We start from the raw sequence: 14,690 nt of genomic DNA, 5'->3' as shown, positions 1-14,690 counted from the left end.
TGTTATTTTGGATTGTGTTTTGGTTGTTGTAAATCATATATTGTAGAGATTTTGGATTCTGTTTAGTTCCCTTAAAGATTGCTGATGTTTTGTTTTGCAAGCACTTAACTTGTCTGGACTCAAACTGGAAACTGTCTGTGGTGTGTAGTAGCTCAAGTTTTAGTTCATTTAAGTGGTTAAGCTTAAATTTGGGAAGAGTTCATGCACAGAATTTAGGCACCCCTCTCTGTCTGGATTCCCCCTTGACTTTCCAGTGGTCATGATGACCATAGAACACTCCTTTGATTCTTCAAGTCAATAAGATTGAAGGTTTTTTAAACAGGAATTTTAGTTACCTTGCATGACTGACTGGGCCTATTTGCAAGCTAAAAGCTGTAAAAATGGTAAACACATCCAGTGTCATCCCTTCTTATATCGACTCTCTTCCAGTAGATGCCTGACTTTGGTTGTTCTTCAGTATCTTCAGATAATGTTTTTTTATACTTTGTTCAGAGTTTATTGTTGTTATCTGTATGGGGGTTGGTGTAATAAAAGCAATTTAGTCATGCTGGAACTTAATTTTCCTTAATTTTGGAGTTAATGTTTATATGTGTTGTTAAGTACGGGTCAAAGTTTTTTCTTCTTCAATACTGATATCCATTTGTTCCAACACGTTTTTTTTAAGACTCTCCTTTCCCCCATTAAATCACATTGGCATCTTTGCCAAAAAACAATCATCAATATATATGCTGACCTGTTTCTAGACTCTCTACTATGGTTCCATTGATTTATCTAACTGGATTTATATCTGTACCACATTGTCTGAATTATTGTAGCTTTATAAGAAGTCTTAACATTACATAGTATAAATCCTCCATACGATTCCTTGCTTTGGCTATTCTATGTCCTTTGCATAACCATATAAACTTTAACATCTCCTTGTCAGTTTTTACCAAAAAGTTAAACAAATAATTAGTTAAACAAGTAGAAGACAGATGGGTAAAGTGATAGAAAATTTCAGCAACACTCAACCAACTTGATTTATATATTATAGAACACTATACCCATCAACAGTTAAATATACATTCTTTTCCAAGGGCATGTGACACATTCCTGTAGATAGACCATTTGTTGAAATCATATAGAATATAGTTTCTGACCACTATGGAATTAAATTAGAAATGAGCAATAAAAAGGCATCAAAAGAAAATGGCCATATTATTTAAAGTAAATGAAAGCAACAGTAAAGGAACCTATGTAAAGTTTTTTAAAAAAAAGTATTTAAAAAGTATATACATGCTTCCTCCTAAAAGTTATAGAACACAAATTTCATATTAAAATGAGCAACAAAATAGGATCAAGGTCAAATTCTGTACGAAATTATTCTTTTAAAAATGAAAGACTAGAGAGATTGAAGATGGCGGCAGAATAGGTGAAAGCAATATACACCTGCCCCCAGCACCAAACCTGAGATGCAGCTAAAACTTCGAGCAATTAACCTGAATTAACAACAGAAAGACACCTGAACAGGAGTATTATATCCAAGGATTGAAAAACAGAAGCTACACAGAGACTGGTAAGAGGGGCTGAGGCATGGAAAGGGATGGTCCCTGCAGCCAGGGGCAGCTGCTTTAACTGGAGAAATACTGTGGCTGCAAAATTTTCCCCAGAGGAAAGAGGGGTCTCAATCCCACACCAGGAGCCCCAACTCAGAACACCAGGGCCTGAAAGAAGAGCCTTCATAACACTTGGCAGCAAAAAGTAAGTGGGGAATTGGCCTACTGGGAAGGGGAGGGAGACTGCCTGAATCCAGGGCATTCTCTGTAAAGAAAGGCCACCTCACAGGGACTCGCCCTCGGGCACTCACCTGGGGCTCTGGTGGAGGGAAGGAGACTCAGGGCATATGGAAACCAGAAGGAGAAGATCAGGGTGGCATAGCGCTGGAGATTGGGAAAGCAGGCTTCTGAGGTCCCAGTCCAGAGCCAACATCCCACACTGTCCCCAGACGCCATCTCCCAGGGTCCAGCACTGTTATTCTTACAGCACCAGCTGGAGAAAGTACACTAACTCTGTCCTCCAAATACTGGTGACACTACCCTGACAGACTTGAGTCTGGCATAAAGAACTGTAGGCTGTACCCAAAAGGGACCTGAACAGTGTTTTTTCCTCTGGAGAAACTATAGACAGCCTTAGATGAAGACTGAACTGAGTGGCTGGGGAATAAGAACCAATATTCCCCCCCTCCCATGGGGTAGGCAGGTGCAATCCCCAAAGGAAGGTGCCCTGGGCAGGGCCTCAGCTACAGGCAGCTGCCGAATAAGGGGGAGGTGTGTACTTGTAAACCTCCCTTCAGGCTCTTTGGCAGGACACTGCCAAGCCAGAAAGCCAGCAGCTAACTAACCCTCCAAGGTCCTGTACCACCCCCAACAAGGGGCCACCTGAATTTGCATCCCCAAAGCCTGGATTTGCATTCCAAACCTGCCTGCACCTCAAGCCAAGTGCAGATATACAGCAGGAATAAAGTGAAAACCAGAACTAGGACATTGCCCCCTCCCCCCCAGGCCTGCACCAGAGCTCCTGACAGTGAGCTGCAGGGTGACTGACTTGCTATTATTGGGGAGCTGGAGCAGCCCCAAGCAGAGGGGGCTCCAAACCCCACCTGCACCATCCTGCAGGGACACACTCGCTGGGAAAACGGGCCACAAATCAGAACTGTGAAGCCTGGTGCATCCTCTAGGAGCTTCCCTTTGGGAGTTCTGGTGGGGTGACCCTGAGCTGTAGGGCAAGTGCCTAGCTCCCTTCTTGAGGGCCAAAACCAGCCTGCGTGACAAGCCAAGGGCATATCCACAGCTGTTGTGCAAACCAGAACTGGTTCTTTGGAGCCCCCCTCCCCAGAGGTCTTCACTAGGACATCTCCCCACAAGAGCCAGAGCAACCAACCCCAAGCAGAGGAGACAGCCTTGTGCTATCACTCCAAACCCCACCTGCAGGGGCAGGCTCACTGGGAAAGGGGCTCACAAATCCAAACTGTGAAATCTGGTGTGACCAACTAGAAGCCTCCCTTCAAGAGCTCTGGTGGGGTGCCAGTGAGCTGTAGGCAAAGAGACTAGCTCCGTTATTGAGGGCTGAGGCCCTGAACCACTTCCAACAAGGGGCCACCTGGATCTGCATTCTCTAAACCTGTCCACATCACCAGCCAAGTGCAGACTAAAAGGGAGGAGGAATTTTAGATCAGAAATGCGGCATCTGGAGCCATCCCTTTGTAAGTCTACATCAGGGTCTCACAGTGAGCTGAAAGGAGAGGGGAGTGACAAGCCCTCTTCCACCCCCCACAAGAGCCGGTGCTACCCCAGACAGAGGGGGCAGCCTTGATTTATTACTCCAAGCCCCACTTACACTGTCCTGAAGGTGCAGCCTCACAGAGTAAAGGGGTCACAAATCAGAACTGTGAAATCTGATGCATCCCCCTAGGAGTTTCCCTTCTGGAGCTATGGCGTGGAGCTTAAAGGAGAGTACCTACCTCTCTTGAGGGCTGAGGACCCTTACCACCTCAATCAAAAGGTGGATTAGACTAGCACCCCACAGATTCTGCTGGCAATACCCTGCTAATCTCATATCCACTGGGAGAAAGGGGGGGGGAAGCAGAGCTTGGACATTGGACCTGATTCACTCTGAGCACTCCAACAAGGCCTCTGGCAGAGCACTGTACAGACAGAAGGAAGTGAGCAGCTCTCCTCCTAAGGGAAGGTGACACCCAAAGTGGAAGGGGGCAACCTTGTTCACGTCCTTGAAGCTCTGCCTACACATCCCTGGTGGGGAAGCCACACAGGGGAAAGGGGTCATGTCCCAGAGCCAGGGCATCTGGTGAAACCTCCTCAGAGCCTTCCCTCAGGGTTTCTGACAGGGCACTGCTGAGCTAGAAGGCAAACAGCTAGGTCCCCTCTCGAGGTCTGAGATCCTGTGTCACCCCATTCAAAGGGAGGATTGGATTTGTACTCCCATCTCCAGCTGGCTCCATCCTGCTAAGCCCAATTATGTGGGGTAAAAGTCAATCCCACCCATGAACGGGCCAACAATCAGCTCCCAATCACAACAGGAGGGTCCACATAGCCCACACAAGGGACATTACTAGAGCATTCAGCTCAAGAGTTCAAGGAGCCTTTACCAGCAAGTTCTGAGTGCCACAGAACACTTACTACATAAGGCCACCTCATAAAAACTGGGTGCCATAGTAGTTCTAGCTTACACGTAGGAACAAAAAGAAAGAGATAACTAAAATGGGATGACAAAGAACCCCCCCCCCCCCAAACTAAAGAAAAGGAAAAATCACCAGAAAAAGACCTTGATGAGATGGAGTTAAGCAAATTATCAGAAATAGAGTTTAGAGTAATGGTTATAAAGATGCTCAAGGAAATTAATGAGAACAAGATACTTAATGGGAAGGTCCAGGAACTTAGTGAAAACATGAAAAGAAAGCTAGATATCATAAATAAGAACCAGGCAGAAATGAATACTATATCTGATGTCAAGAATACGCTGGAAGCAATTAAAATCAGGCCTAATGAAGCAGAGGATAGAATAAGTGAGTTAGAAGATAACAGAAAAAAAAACACTCAGAGCAGCAAAAAGAAAAAAAACACTTAAAAAATATGAGGATAGTTTAAGGGAACTTTGGGACAACATGAAGTGAACAACATTTGCATCATAGGGGTACCAGAGGGGGAGGAAAGTCAGCAAGGAATAGAGAACCTGGTGGAAGAAATAATGACAGGAAACTTCCCCAAGCTGGTGAAGGAGAATCCACAAAAGTTCAGGAAGCACAGAGGGTTCCAAACAAGAGGAACCCAAAGAGACCCACTCCAAGACACATCATAATTAAAACGGCAAATGTTAAGGACAGAGAATATTAAGGGCTGCAAGAGAGAGACAAAGAGTGACCTACAAGGGAACCCCCATAAGGCTGACAGCAAATTTCTCAACAGAAACACTTCAGGCCAGAAGGGAGTGGCATGAAGTTCTCAAAGTAATGAAAAGCAAGAACCTGCAACCAAGACTGCTTTATCCAGGAAGGCTATCATTTAAAATTGAAGGTGAAGGTGAGCCTTTCTGCGCTACCCATAGAGGGGTCCATATGGTGGTGTTCTTGGTTCCCATGTAACTTAAAGGGAAATTTTCACAATGTCCGGAGCCCTTGATGTCCTGCAAATGAAGGAGGAGGATGTCCTCAAATTCCTTGCAGCGGGAACCCACTTAGGTGGCACCAGCCTTGACTTCCAAATGGGACAGTACATCTACAAAAGGAAGAGTGATAATATCTACATCATAAATCTGAAGAGAACCTGGGAGAAGTTTCTGCTGGCAGCTCATGCCATTGTTGCCATTGAAAACCCTGCTGATGTCAGTGTCATATCGTCCAGGAATACTGACCAGCGAGCTGTGCTGAAGTTCATTGCTGCCACTGGATCCACTCCTATTGCCAGTTGCTTCACTCCTGGAACCTTCACCAACCAGATCCAGGCTGCCTTCTGGGAGCGAAGACTTCTGGTAGTCACTGATCCCCGGGCTTACCACCAGCCTCTCACAGAGGCGTCTTATGTGAACCTGCCCACCATCGCTCTGAGCAACACACTCTCCTCTGTGCTATGTGGACATTGCTATCCCTTGCAACAACAAGGGGGCTCACTCAGTGGGTCTGATGTAGTAGATGCTGGCCCAAGAAGTACTGCGCACACATGGCACCATCTCCTGTGAACATCCATGAGAGGTCATGCCTGATCTTTACTTCTACAGGGATCCTGAAGAGATTGAAAAGGAAAAGCAGGCCGCTACTGAAAAGGCTGTGTCCAAAGAGGAATTTCAGGGTGAATGGACTGCTCTAGCTCCTCAGTTCACTGCTGCTCAGCCTGAGGTCACAGGCTGGTCTGAAGGCATGCAGGTGCCTTCTGTGCCCATTCAGCAGTTTCCTACTGAAGACTGGAGCACTCAGCCTGCCACTGAAGACTGGTCTGCAGCCCCCACTGCTCAGACCACTGAAAGGGTAGGAACAACCACTGAGTGATCCTAAGCTGTTCGTCCACAAACTGTTAACAGAGTGTAAATAAGGTTGACAGGAAAGAAACAATTTCTAAAATTTGAAAAAAAATTAAAAATAAATAAATAAAATTGAAGGTGAAATAAAGAGCTCCCCAACAAAAGAAGGCTAAATGAGTTCAGTAACACCAAACCAACATTGCAAGAAATGATAAAAGGACTACTTTAAGAAGAAGAAATATTGAGGGAAAGGTACATCAGCATAAAGGGGGAAAATGACATTAAATAAGTATATGTCTGTGGTAACCTTAAATATAAATGGAATAAATGCTCCAATCAAAAGATATAGGGTAGCTGAAGGGATAAGAAAACATGATCCATATATATGCTGTCTATGAGAGACCCATCTGACAGCAAAAGATTGACACAGGCTGAAAGTGAAGGGATGGAAAAAAATATTCCATGCAAATGGAAACAATAAAATCGCTGGAGTAGCAATACTTATTTCTGACAAAATAAACTTCAAAATAAAGACCATAAAAAGAGACAAAGAAGGTTACTACATAATACTAAAGGGGTCAATATAACAGGAGGAAATAACCCTTAAGTATATATGCACCCAATATAGGAGTACCTAATATATAAAAAAATTTCTTGGTGGACTTTGAGGGGGATATTGACAGCAACACAATCATAGTGGGGGACTTTAACATACACACAAACAGAGACATTAAATGACACACTAAAGCTAATGGATTTAATTGACATTTACAGAACATTTCATCCTAAAGCAGCAGAATACACATTCTTCTCAAGTGCACATGGAACATTCTCAAAAATAGACCACATGTTAGGGCACAAAACAAGTCTCTACAAGTTCAAGAAGATTGAAATCATATCGAGCATCTTCTTGGATCACAATGCCATGAAACTAGAAATCAACCACTATAAAAGAACTAAAAAATATTCAAACCCATGGAGGCTAAATATCATGTTATTAAATGATGAATGGGTTACCAATGAGATCAAGGAAGAAATCAAAAACTTCCTGGAGAAAAACGAAAATGAACAGATAACAACCCAAAATCTATGGGACACAGTGAAAGCAGTCCTGAGAGAAAAGTTCATAGAATTACAGGCATACCTCAAGAAATAAGAAAAAGCTCTAATGAACCATCTAACACAACAATTACAGAACTAGAACGAGAACAGCAAGAAAAGCCCCAAGGAAGAAGAAGGAAGGAAATAATAAAGATCAGAGCACAAATTAATGACATAGAGACTAAAAAAAATACAAAAATCAGTGAAACCAAGAGCTGGTTCTTTGAAAAGATAAGTAAGATTGATGAAACTTTTAGCCAGACTCACTAAGAAACAAAGAGAGAGGACCCAAATAAAATCAGAAATGAAAGAGGCAATATAACTGACCCAACAGAAATACGAGGGATTGTAAGAAAATACTATGAACAACCATATGCCAACAAACTGGACAACATGGGTGAAATGGACAAATTCATAGAAGCATACAATCTTCCAAAGCTGAATCAGGAAGAGACAGAAAACGTGAATAGGCCAATAACAACTAATGAAAATGAATCAGTAATCAAAAAACTCCCAGCAAACAGAAGTCTGGGACCAAATGGATTTACAGGCGAGTTTTACCAAACATTTCAAGGATAACTAACACAATCCTCCTCAAACTATTCCAGAAAATTCAAGAGGAGGGAAAACTCTCAAGCTCTTTTTATGAGGCCAGCATCATCCTAATCCCAAAACCAAACAAAGAAACAACAAAGAGAGGGAATTACAGGCCAATATCCCTGATGAACATAGATGCTAAAATCCTCAAAAAAATACTAGCAAACCAGATCCAGCAATACATCAAAAAGATCATACACCATGACCAAGAGGGATTTATTTTGGGGATGCAAGGCTGGTATAATATTCACAAATTAATAAATGTGATATATCATATTAAAAAAATGAAGGACAAAAATCATATGATTATATCAGTAGATGCAGAAAAAGCATTCGACAAAACCGAGCACCTGCTTTTGATTAAAAAAATCTCAGCAAAGTGGGAATAGCGGGAACATACCTCAACATAATAAAGGCCAAACCTACAGCCAACATCATACTTAATCGTCGAAAACTAAAACCATTTCCCTTAAAAACAGGAACAAGATAGGGTTGTCTGCTTTCACCATTCTTATTCAACATAGTACTGGAAGGCCTTTCCAGAGCCATCAGGAAGAAACCATAAAAGGTATCCAAATTGGAAAGGAGGAAGTAAAACTGTCATTTGCAAATGACATGATATTGTACATAGAAAACCCTAAAGACTCCACCAAAGTACTACTAGAGTTGATAACTGAATTCGGTAAGGTAGCTGGATACAAAATTAACATCCAAAAATTGACAGCATTTTTATTCACCAACAATGGACTCTCAAAAAGAGAAACTTAAAAAGCAATATCATTTACCACTGCTCCTAAAAAGTAAGTTACCTAGGAATAAAATTAACCAAGGATGTAAAAAACCTGTACTCAGAAAACTACGTGACACTGAAAAAAGAAATAGAGGAAAATATAGACAAGTGGAAGAATATACCATGTTCATGGACTGGAAGAATTAACATCATTAAAATGTCCATACTACCCAAAGCAATCTATAGATTCAATGCAATTCTTATTAAAATACCAGCAGCATATTTCACAAAGCTACAAGAAATATTCCAAAAATTTTTATGGAACTGAAAAAGACCCGAATAGCTACAGCAATCTTCAGAAATAAGAACAGAGTTGGAGGGATCACTTTACCAGATATCAAACTATACTACAAAGCCACTGTAATCAAAACAGCCTGATATTGCTACAACAGACATATAGATCAATGGAACAGAACAGAGACCCCAGAAGTAGACCCACACCATTATAGTCAGTTAATATTTGACAAAGGAGACAAGAGCATACAATGGAGTTAAGACAGTCTCTTCAATAAATGGTGCTGGAAAAATTGGACAGGTACATGCAAGAAAATGAAACTAGATGACCTACTTACTCCTTACACAAGAATAAATTCAAAATGGATAAGAGACTTAAATATAAGTCGCAAAACCATAAAAATCCTGGAAGAAAACATAGGCAGTAAAGTCAAAGACATCTCATGTAGTGTAATTTTCACTGATACATTTCCTCAGGCAAGAGAAACAAAAGAAAAAATAAACAAATGGGACTACATCAAACTAAAAAGCTTCTGCATAGCAAAAGAAATCAGCCTCAAAATGCAAAGAAAATGCACGGTATGGGAGAACATATTTGCCAAGGATGTATCTGATAAGGGGCTAATTTCCAAAGTGTACAAAGAACTCATACAACTCAAGACAAAGACAAACCAATTAAAAATGGGCAAAGGACCTGAATAGACACTTCTCCAAAGAGGACATACAGATGGCCAAGAGATATGAGAAAATGTTCAGTGTCACTAATTATCAGAGAGATGCAAATTAAAACCACACTGAGATATCACTTCACACCTGTCAGAATGGCTACCATCAACAAATCAACGAATGACACTTGTGGTGAGGATGTGGACGAAGGGGCACCCTGGTACACTGCTGGTGGGAATGCAGACTGGTGCAGCCAGTATGGAGGTTCCTCAAAAAATTAAATGTGGAACTGCCTTTTGACCCTGTGATCCCACTTCTAGGAATACATCCTAAGAATCCTGAAACACTAATCAGAAAGAATATATGCACCCCTATGTTCATAGCAGCACAATTTATAATAGCTAAGATCTGGAAACAGCCCAAGTCCCCATTAGTAGATGAGTGGATAAAAAAGCTATGGGACATTTACACTATGGAATACTATGCAGCTATAAAGGAGAAGGATCTTGTACTATTTAGACAGTATCTATGGACCTGGAGAATATTATGCTAAGCGAAATAAGCCAGGCAGAGAAAGACAAACGTCACATAATCTCACTTATATATGGAATCTAAAGAACTTAATAAACTGATGAACAAAATAGATTCAGTGACATAGAAGCATGGAACAGACTGATGAATCTTGGAGGGAAGGTGGGGGTGAGTGGTTCAGGAGAGAGTAACCAGAGAATTTATATGCATATATGCATAGCCCATGGACACAAACAAGAGTGTGGTTAAAGCCTTGGCGGAGAGTGGTGCAGGGTGGGAGGGGTAAATGGGGAAAAAAGGGGACATCTGTAATACTTTCAACAATGAAGATACATTTTTAAAAAAATGAAAGACTAAATGTTGGACACAATGAATAGCAGTAATTTATGATATTATGTTTGTAGTTTACCTAACATCATTTATAACTAGGTATTTAATAGGCATACCTTAAAGTATGGTGAAAAGTAATTAAAAACTATTTCCTGCCCTAGCCAGTGTGGCTCAAAGGTTAGAGTGTCGGCCTGCAGACTGAAGAGTCCCAGGTTTGAGGTTGGCCCCGGGCACGTACCTCAGTTGCAGGCTCAATCACAGGTCCTGGTCAGGGAGTGTGCAGGAGGCAAATGATTGATGCATCTCTCTCACATCTACGTTTCGCTCTCTCTCCCTTCTACTCTCTCTGAAAAGCAGTGGAAAAAAATATCCTCTGGTGAGGATTAAAAAACAAAACAAAACAATTTCTTGGCCCATTTGGCTCAGTAGTTAGAGCATTAGCCTGTGAATTGAAGGGTTGTGTGTTCGATTCCCTGTCAAGGGCACATACCTCAGTTGCAGATTCGTTCTCCAGGTCAGTGAGTGTGCAGGAGGCAGCCAATCGATATGTCTCTCTCATGTTGATGTTTCTCAATCTCTCTCTCTTCCTGTCTCTCTCTTTCTCCCCCCCACCCCCCTCTCTTCCTTTCACTCTTTGTAAAAATCAATGGAAAAAATATTCTTGGGTGAGAATTAACCAAAAAAACCCAAAACTATTTCTGATCTATCTTCTCCCCATCCTCCAGTGCTGACCATGTCACCTTAAACAAGATTGTGTTGTTACAGGTCTCAGTGTCATTCGAGGATGTGACTGTGGACTTCAGCAAGGAGGAGTGGCAGCAACTGGACTCTACTCAGAGGCGCCTGTACCAGGAGGTGATGTTGGAGAACTACAGTCACCTGCTTTCAGTGGGTAAGCACAGCCACCCAATGAATCTGTGAGGAGCCTATTATAGGTAAAATTGTATCCCCCAAATAGGTTCTTTACAGAAGTAATCAGTCTAAAATGAGGTTATTAGGGCGGGTCATAATCCACAGTGACTGGTGTCTTTATTAAAAAGAGAAATCTAAACACAGACAGACACACGCACACAGAGGGAAGACAATGTGAAGACACACAAGGAAAAGATGGCCATATGACTGGAGTGATGCATGTATATGTCTAGAAATGCCTGAGACCACCAGAATCCAGGAAAGAGGCATGAAATAGTTCCTTCCCTAACACCTTCAAAAAGAGCATAGCCCTGGTCATACTTTGATTTTGGACTCATATTCAAGTCTCACCCATAACTGATTGGGGTGATTTAGATGATGATATTTGAGACTTTGAGTTGATGATTTTGGACTTAAGAATTGATGCTGGAATGATTTAGACTTTTGGGGATATTGGGATGGGATTAGTGTATTTTGTACGTGGGCTGGATATTAATTTTGGGGGGTCAGAGGGCAAGCTCTGATGGGTTGAATTGTGTCCCCCCAAAAAAGATGTATGGAAGTCTTAACCCCCAGTACCTCAGAATGTGACCTTATTTGGAAATAGGGTCTTTATAGAGGTAATCAGGTTAAAATGAGGTCATATGGATAGGCCCTAATTAATATGACTGGTGTCCTTATTAAAAAGGAAAATTTGGGCACATAAATAGATACTCATAGAGGGAAGATGATGAGAAAACACATATGTAGAGGGTATGTGATGGCTAGAGTGATGCATTTACAACCCAAGGAACACCAAAGATTGCCAGCAAACACCGAAAGCTAGAAGATGCAAGGAAAGATTCTCCCTTTTATTCCCCAGAGAGAGCAAGACCCTGCTAATACCTTGACTTCGGAATTCTAGCCTCCAGAAATATGAGACAGTAAATTTCTGTGGTTTTAAGTCAGCCAGTTATTGGTACTTTGTTATAGGAGCCCTAGGAAGAAGCTAAGACATAACCATTTCCATTCTCAGCTGCTGAGTGCTCTGGGACATCTTAAGTGTATGATGATGTCATCTTTGATTGGTCTGAGATTCTTCAAAAGTCCCTTTCACCTCTGTGATTATTACTATTTTCCCAATGAAATGTAGTTACTTTTCTAAAGAACAAATGGAAAGCAATTAGCTGGACCCAGTTCTCTATTATATCATATTAACAGGGTATGAAGTTCTCAAACCAGAGGTCATCTTCAAGTTGGAGCAAGGAGAGGAGCCATGGACGTTGGAGGGAGAAACCCCATATCAGAGCTATTCAGGTGAGTGTGACCCAGGCAGGAGGGAGACATGGAAATACTTTTTTTTTTCCTAGGAGAGGCTGGTGCCTTTAAAATGCTGTTATTGCTGCTTTTCTTGAAGGTTTAGACTTGAGAAACTGCTTGAGAATTAAGTAACATTGGCCTCTCAGGTACCAAATTGCTTTCTCCTTTTATTTTCTTTACTGTCATCAACTGTCTTCTTTGCTTGGGTTTCCTCCAGGAGAATTGCTGCAATTCCTATACTCTGGATCATATGCCAGCCTTCTTCACAATGGATGTTGCTTTCTTGGATATTCTCTTCTTCCATCACATTTTTATGCTTCATTACTTAACCACAACCCCAGGGTCTTAGAGTCTTACCACATACATTCAGGTTTTAATAGATTTGCCTTCATTGAAAATCAGTTGGTTGCCTCACTCCTATTTTTCCCAGTGCCCTTTCACTTTCTTCTTCCTTTCACTTTTGTTTTCTCACTTTAAGATATCAATAAACTGTTACCTGCAACCAACCTCACCTCCTCTCTTCGTACTTATCACCTTCAGATTCCTCACTCCTTTCTACCTCCCCTATCTCCATGCCTGTCTCCCATGTTCTGACTTTGTGATCACTGTCACATAGCAATTTTTCTTTTAAAATCACTTTTTCCTTTTTATTGAATTTATTGGGGTGACACTGGTTAACAAAATAATACAGGTTTCAGGTGCACAATTCCACAACACATCTGTACACTGTGTTTTGTGTTCACCACCCCAAGTCAAGTCTTTGTACATCATCATTTATCCCCCCTGTACCCTTCTCTACCTCTTCCACTCCCCCAATCTGCCCCCCAACAGCTGTCAGCCTGCTCTGTATCTATGAGTCTGTCTCTGTTTTTCTTGTTAGTTCATTTTGTTCACCAGATTCCACTTATTAAGGTATAATTTACATACACTAAAGTGTATCCATTTCAAGTATACAGGTTGATGAGTTTTGACAAAGTATACACTAGTATAACTACCCTAATCTTGATATATAATATTCCATCACACAGAAATGCTCCTTCATGCCCCTTTTAGTCAATGCCTACTACCACTTCAGCTCCAGGCAACTGCTGACATGCTTTTTATCATTGTAGATTATATTTGTCTTTATTAATGTTTTATGTCAATGGGAATCATACTGTCTACTCTTTTCATTCAGCATAATGATTTAGTGTTTTATCCATGTTATTGAGTATATCACTAGTTTGTTCCTTTTAGATGTTGAATACTATTCCATGGTATGAACATATGGTAATTTGTTTATATGCCTGATAATGATAGGTGGTTATTATTTGGTTATTATGAACTGTAGTAAACATTTTAGTATGTCTTTGTGTGAACATATGTTTATATTTCTCTTGGGTAAATACCTAGGAGTGGAGTTGCCAGGTCATAAAATAAGTCTATTCTTATCTTTTTTTAAAAAATACATTTTTTTATTGATTTCAGAGAGAGGAAGGGAGATGGAGAGAGAGAGAAACATCAGTGATGAGAGGAAATCATTGATTGGCTGCCTCCTGCATGCCCCCTACTGGGGATCAAGCCTACAACCCAGGCATGTGCCCTGACCAGGAATCGAGCCGTTACCTCCTGGTTCATGGGTCAACGCTCAACCACTGAGCCACACCGGCTGGGCAGTATATGCTTGTCTTTATAAGAAATTACCAAACTGTTTTCCAAAGTAGCTGTGCTCTTTTACATTCCCAACAGCCATACATGAGAATTCTTTTTGCCCCTCATCCTTGCCAACACTTGCTATCATCAATCTCTTTAATTTTTGCTATTATAGTGGATATGTAATTTTTGCTATTATAGTGGATATGTAATGCATTCCTCTGGTGAGTACCTTCTCATGTGCTTATTGACCATTTATACTTTTTTTAGACAAAGTGTCTATTCAAATATCTTTCTCATTTTTATTGGGTTGTTTGCGTTCTTACTGAGCTGTAAGAGTTGTTTATAATTGCTAGATATAATTCTTTTGCCAGATCCATATATTGCCAGTATTTTGTCTCAGTCTGTCGCTTGCAATTTTATTTTCTTACTGGTGCCTATCAAAGACCAAAAATTTTAATTTTGATGGAGTTAAATTTATCATCTTTTAAAAACTTGTTAGTATTTTTTTGTGATCTTTTTAACAAATCTTTGCCTATCATAGGTCACAAAGATTTTCTCATATTTTCTTCTATAAGTTTTAGCATTT

General features: G+C 41.0%; 1 protein-coding gene and 1 pseudogene across 1 annotated transcript in view; both read left to right on the top strand.

Moving 5' to 3' along the window:
- ZNF81 (zinc finger protein 81) overlaps positions 1-14,690 on the top strand; it is a 75,348-nt gene that overhangs the window by 45,299 nt on the left and 15,359 nt on the right. Inside the window, exons 3-4 of the mRNA XM_016218397.2 lie at positions 11,024-11,150; positions 12,371-12,466. Coding sequence (XP_016073883.2) covers positions 11,024-11,150; positions 12,371-12,466 — 223 coding nt within the window. The remainder of the gene's footprint in view (positions 1-11,023; positions 11,151-12,370; positions 12,467-14,690) is intronic.
- LOC107541406 (small ribosomal subunit protein uS2 pseudogene) lies at positions 5,158-6,037 on the top strand (annotated as a pseudogene).

The sequence above is a fragment of the Miniopterus natalensis genome, chromosome X (assembly GCF_054644295.1).
Source record: "Miniopterus natalensis isolate mMinNat1 chromosome X, mMinNat1.hap1, whole genome shotgun sequence".
Lineage (NCBI taxonomy): Eukaryota > Metazoa > Chordata > Mammalia > Chiroptera > Miniopteridae > Miniopterus > Miniopterus natalensis.
This window is presented reverse-complemented; position numbering and strand designations above follow the sequence as displayed.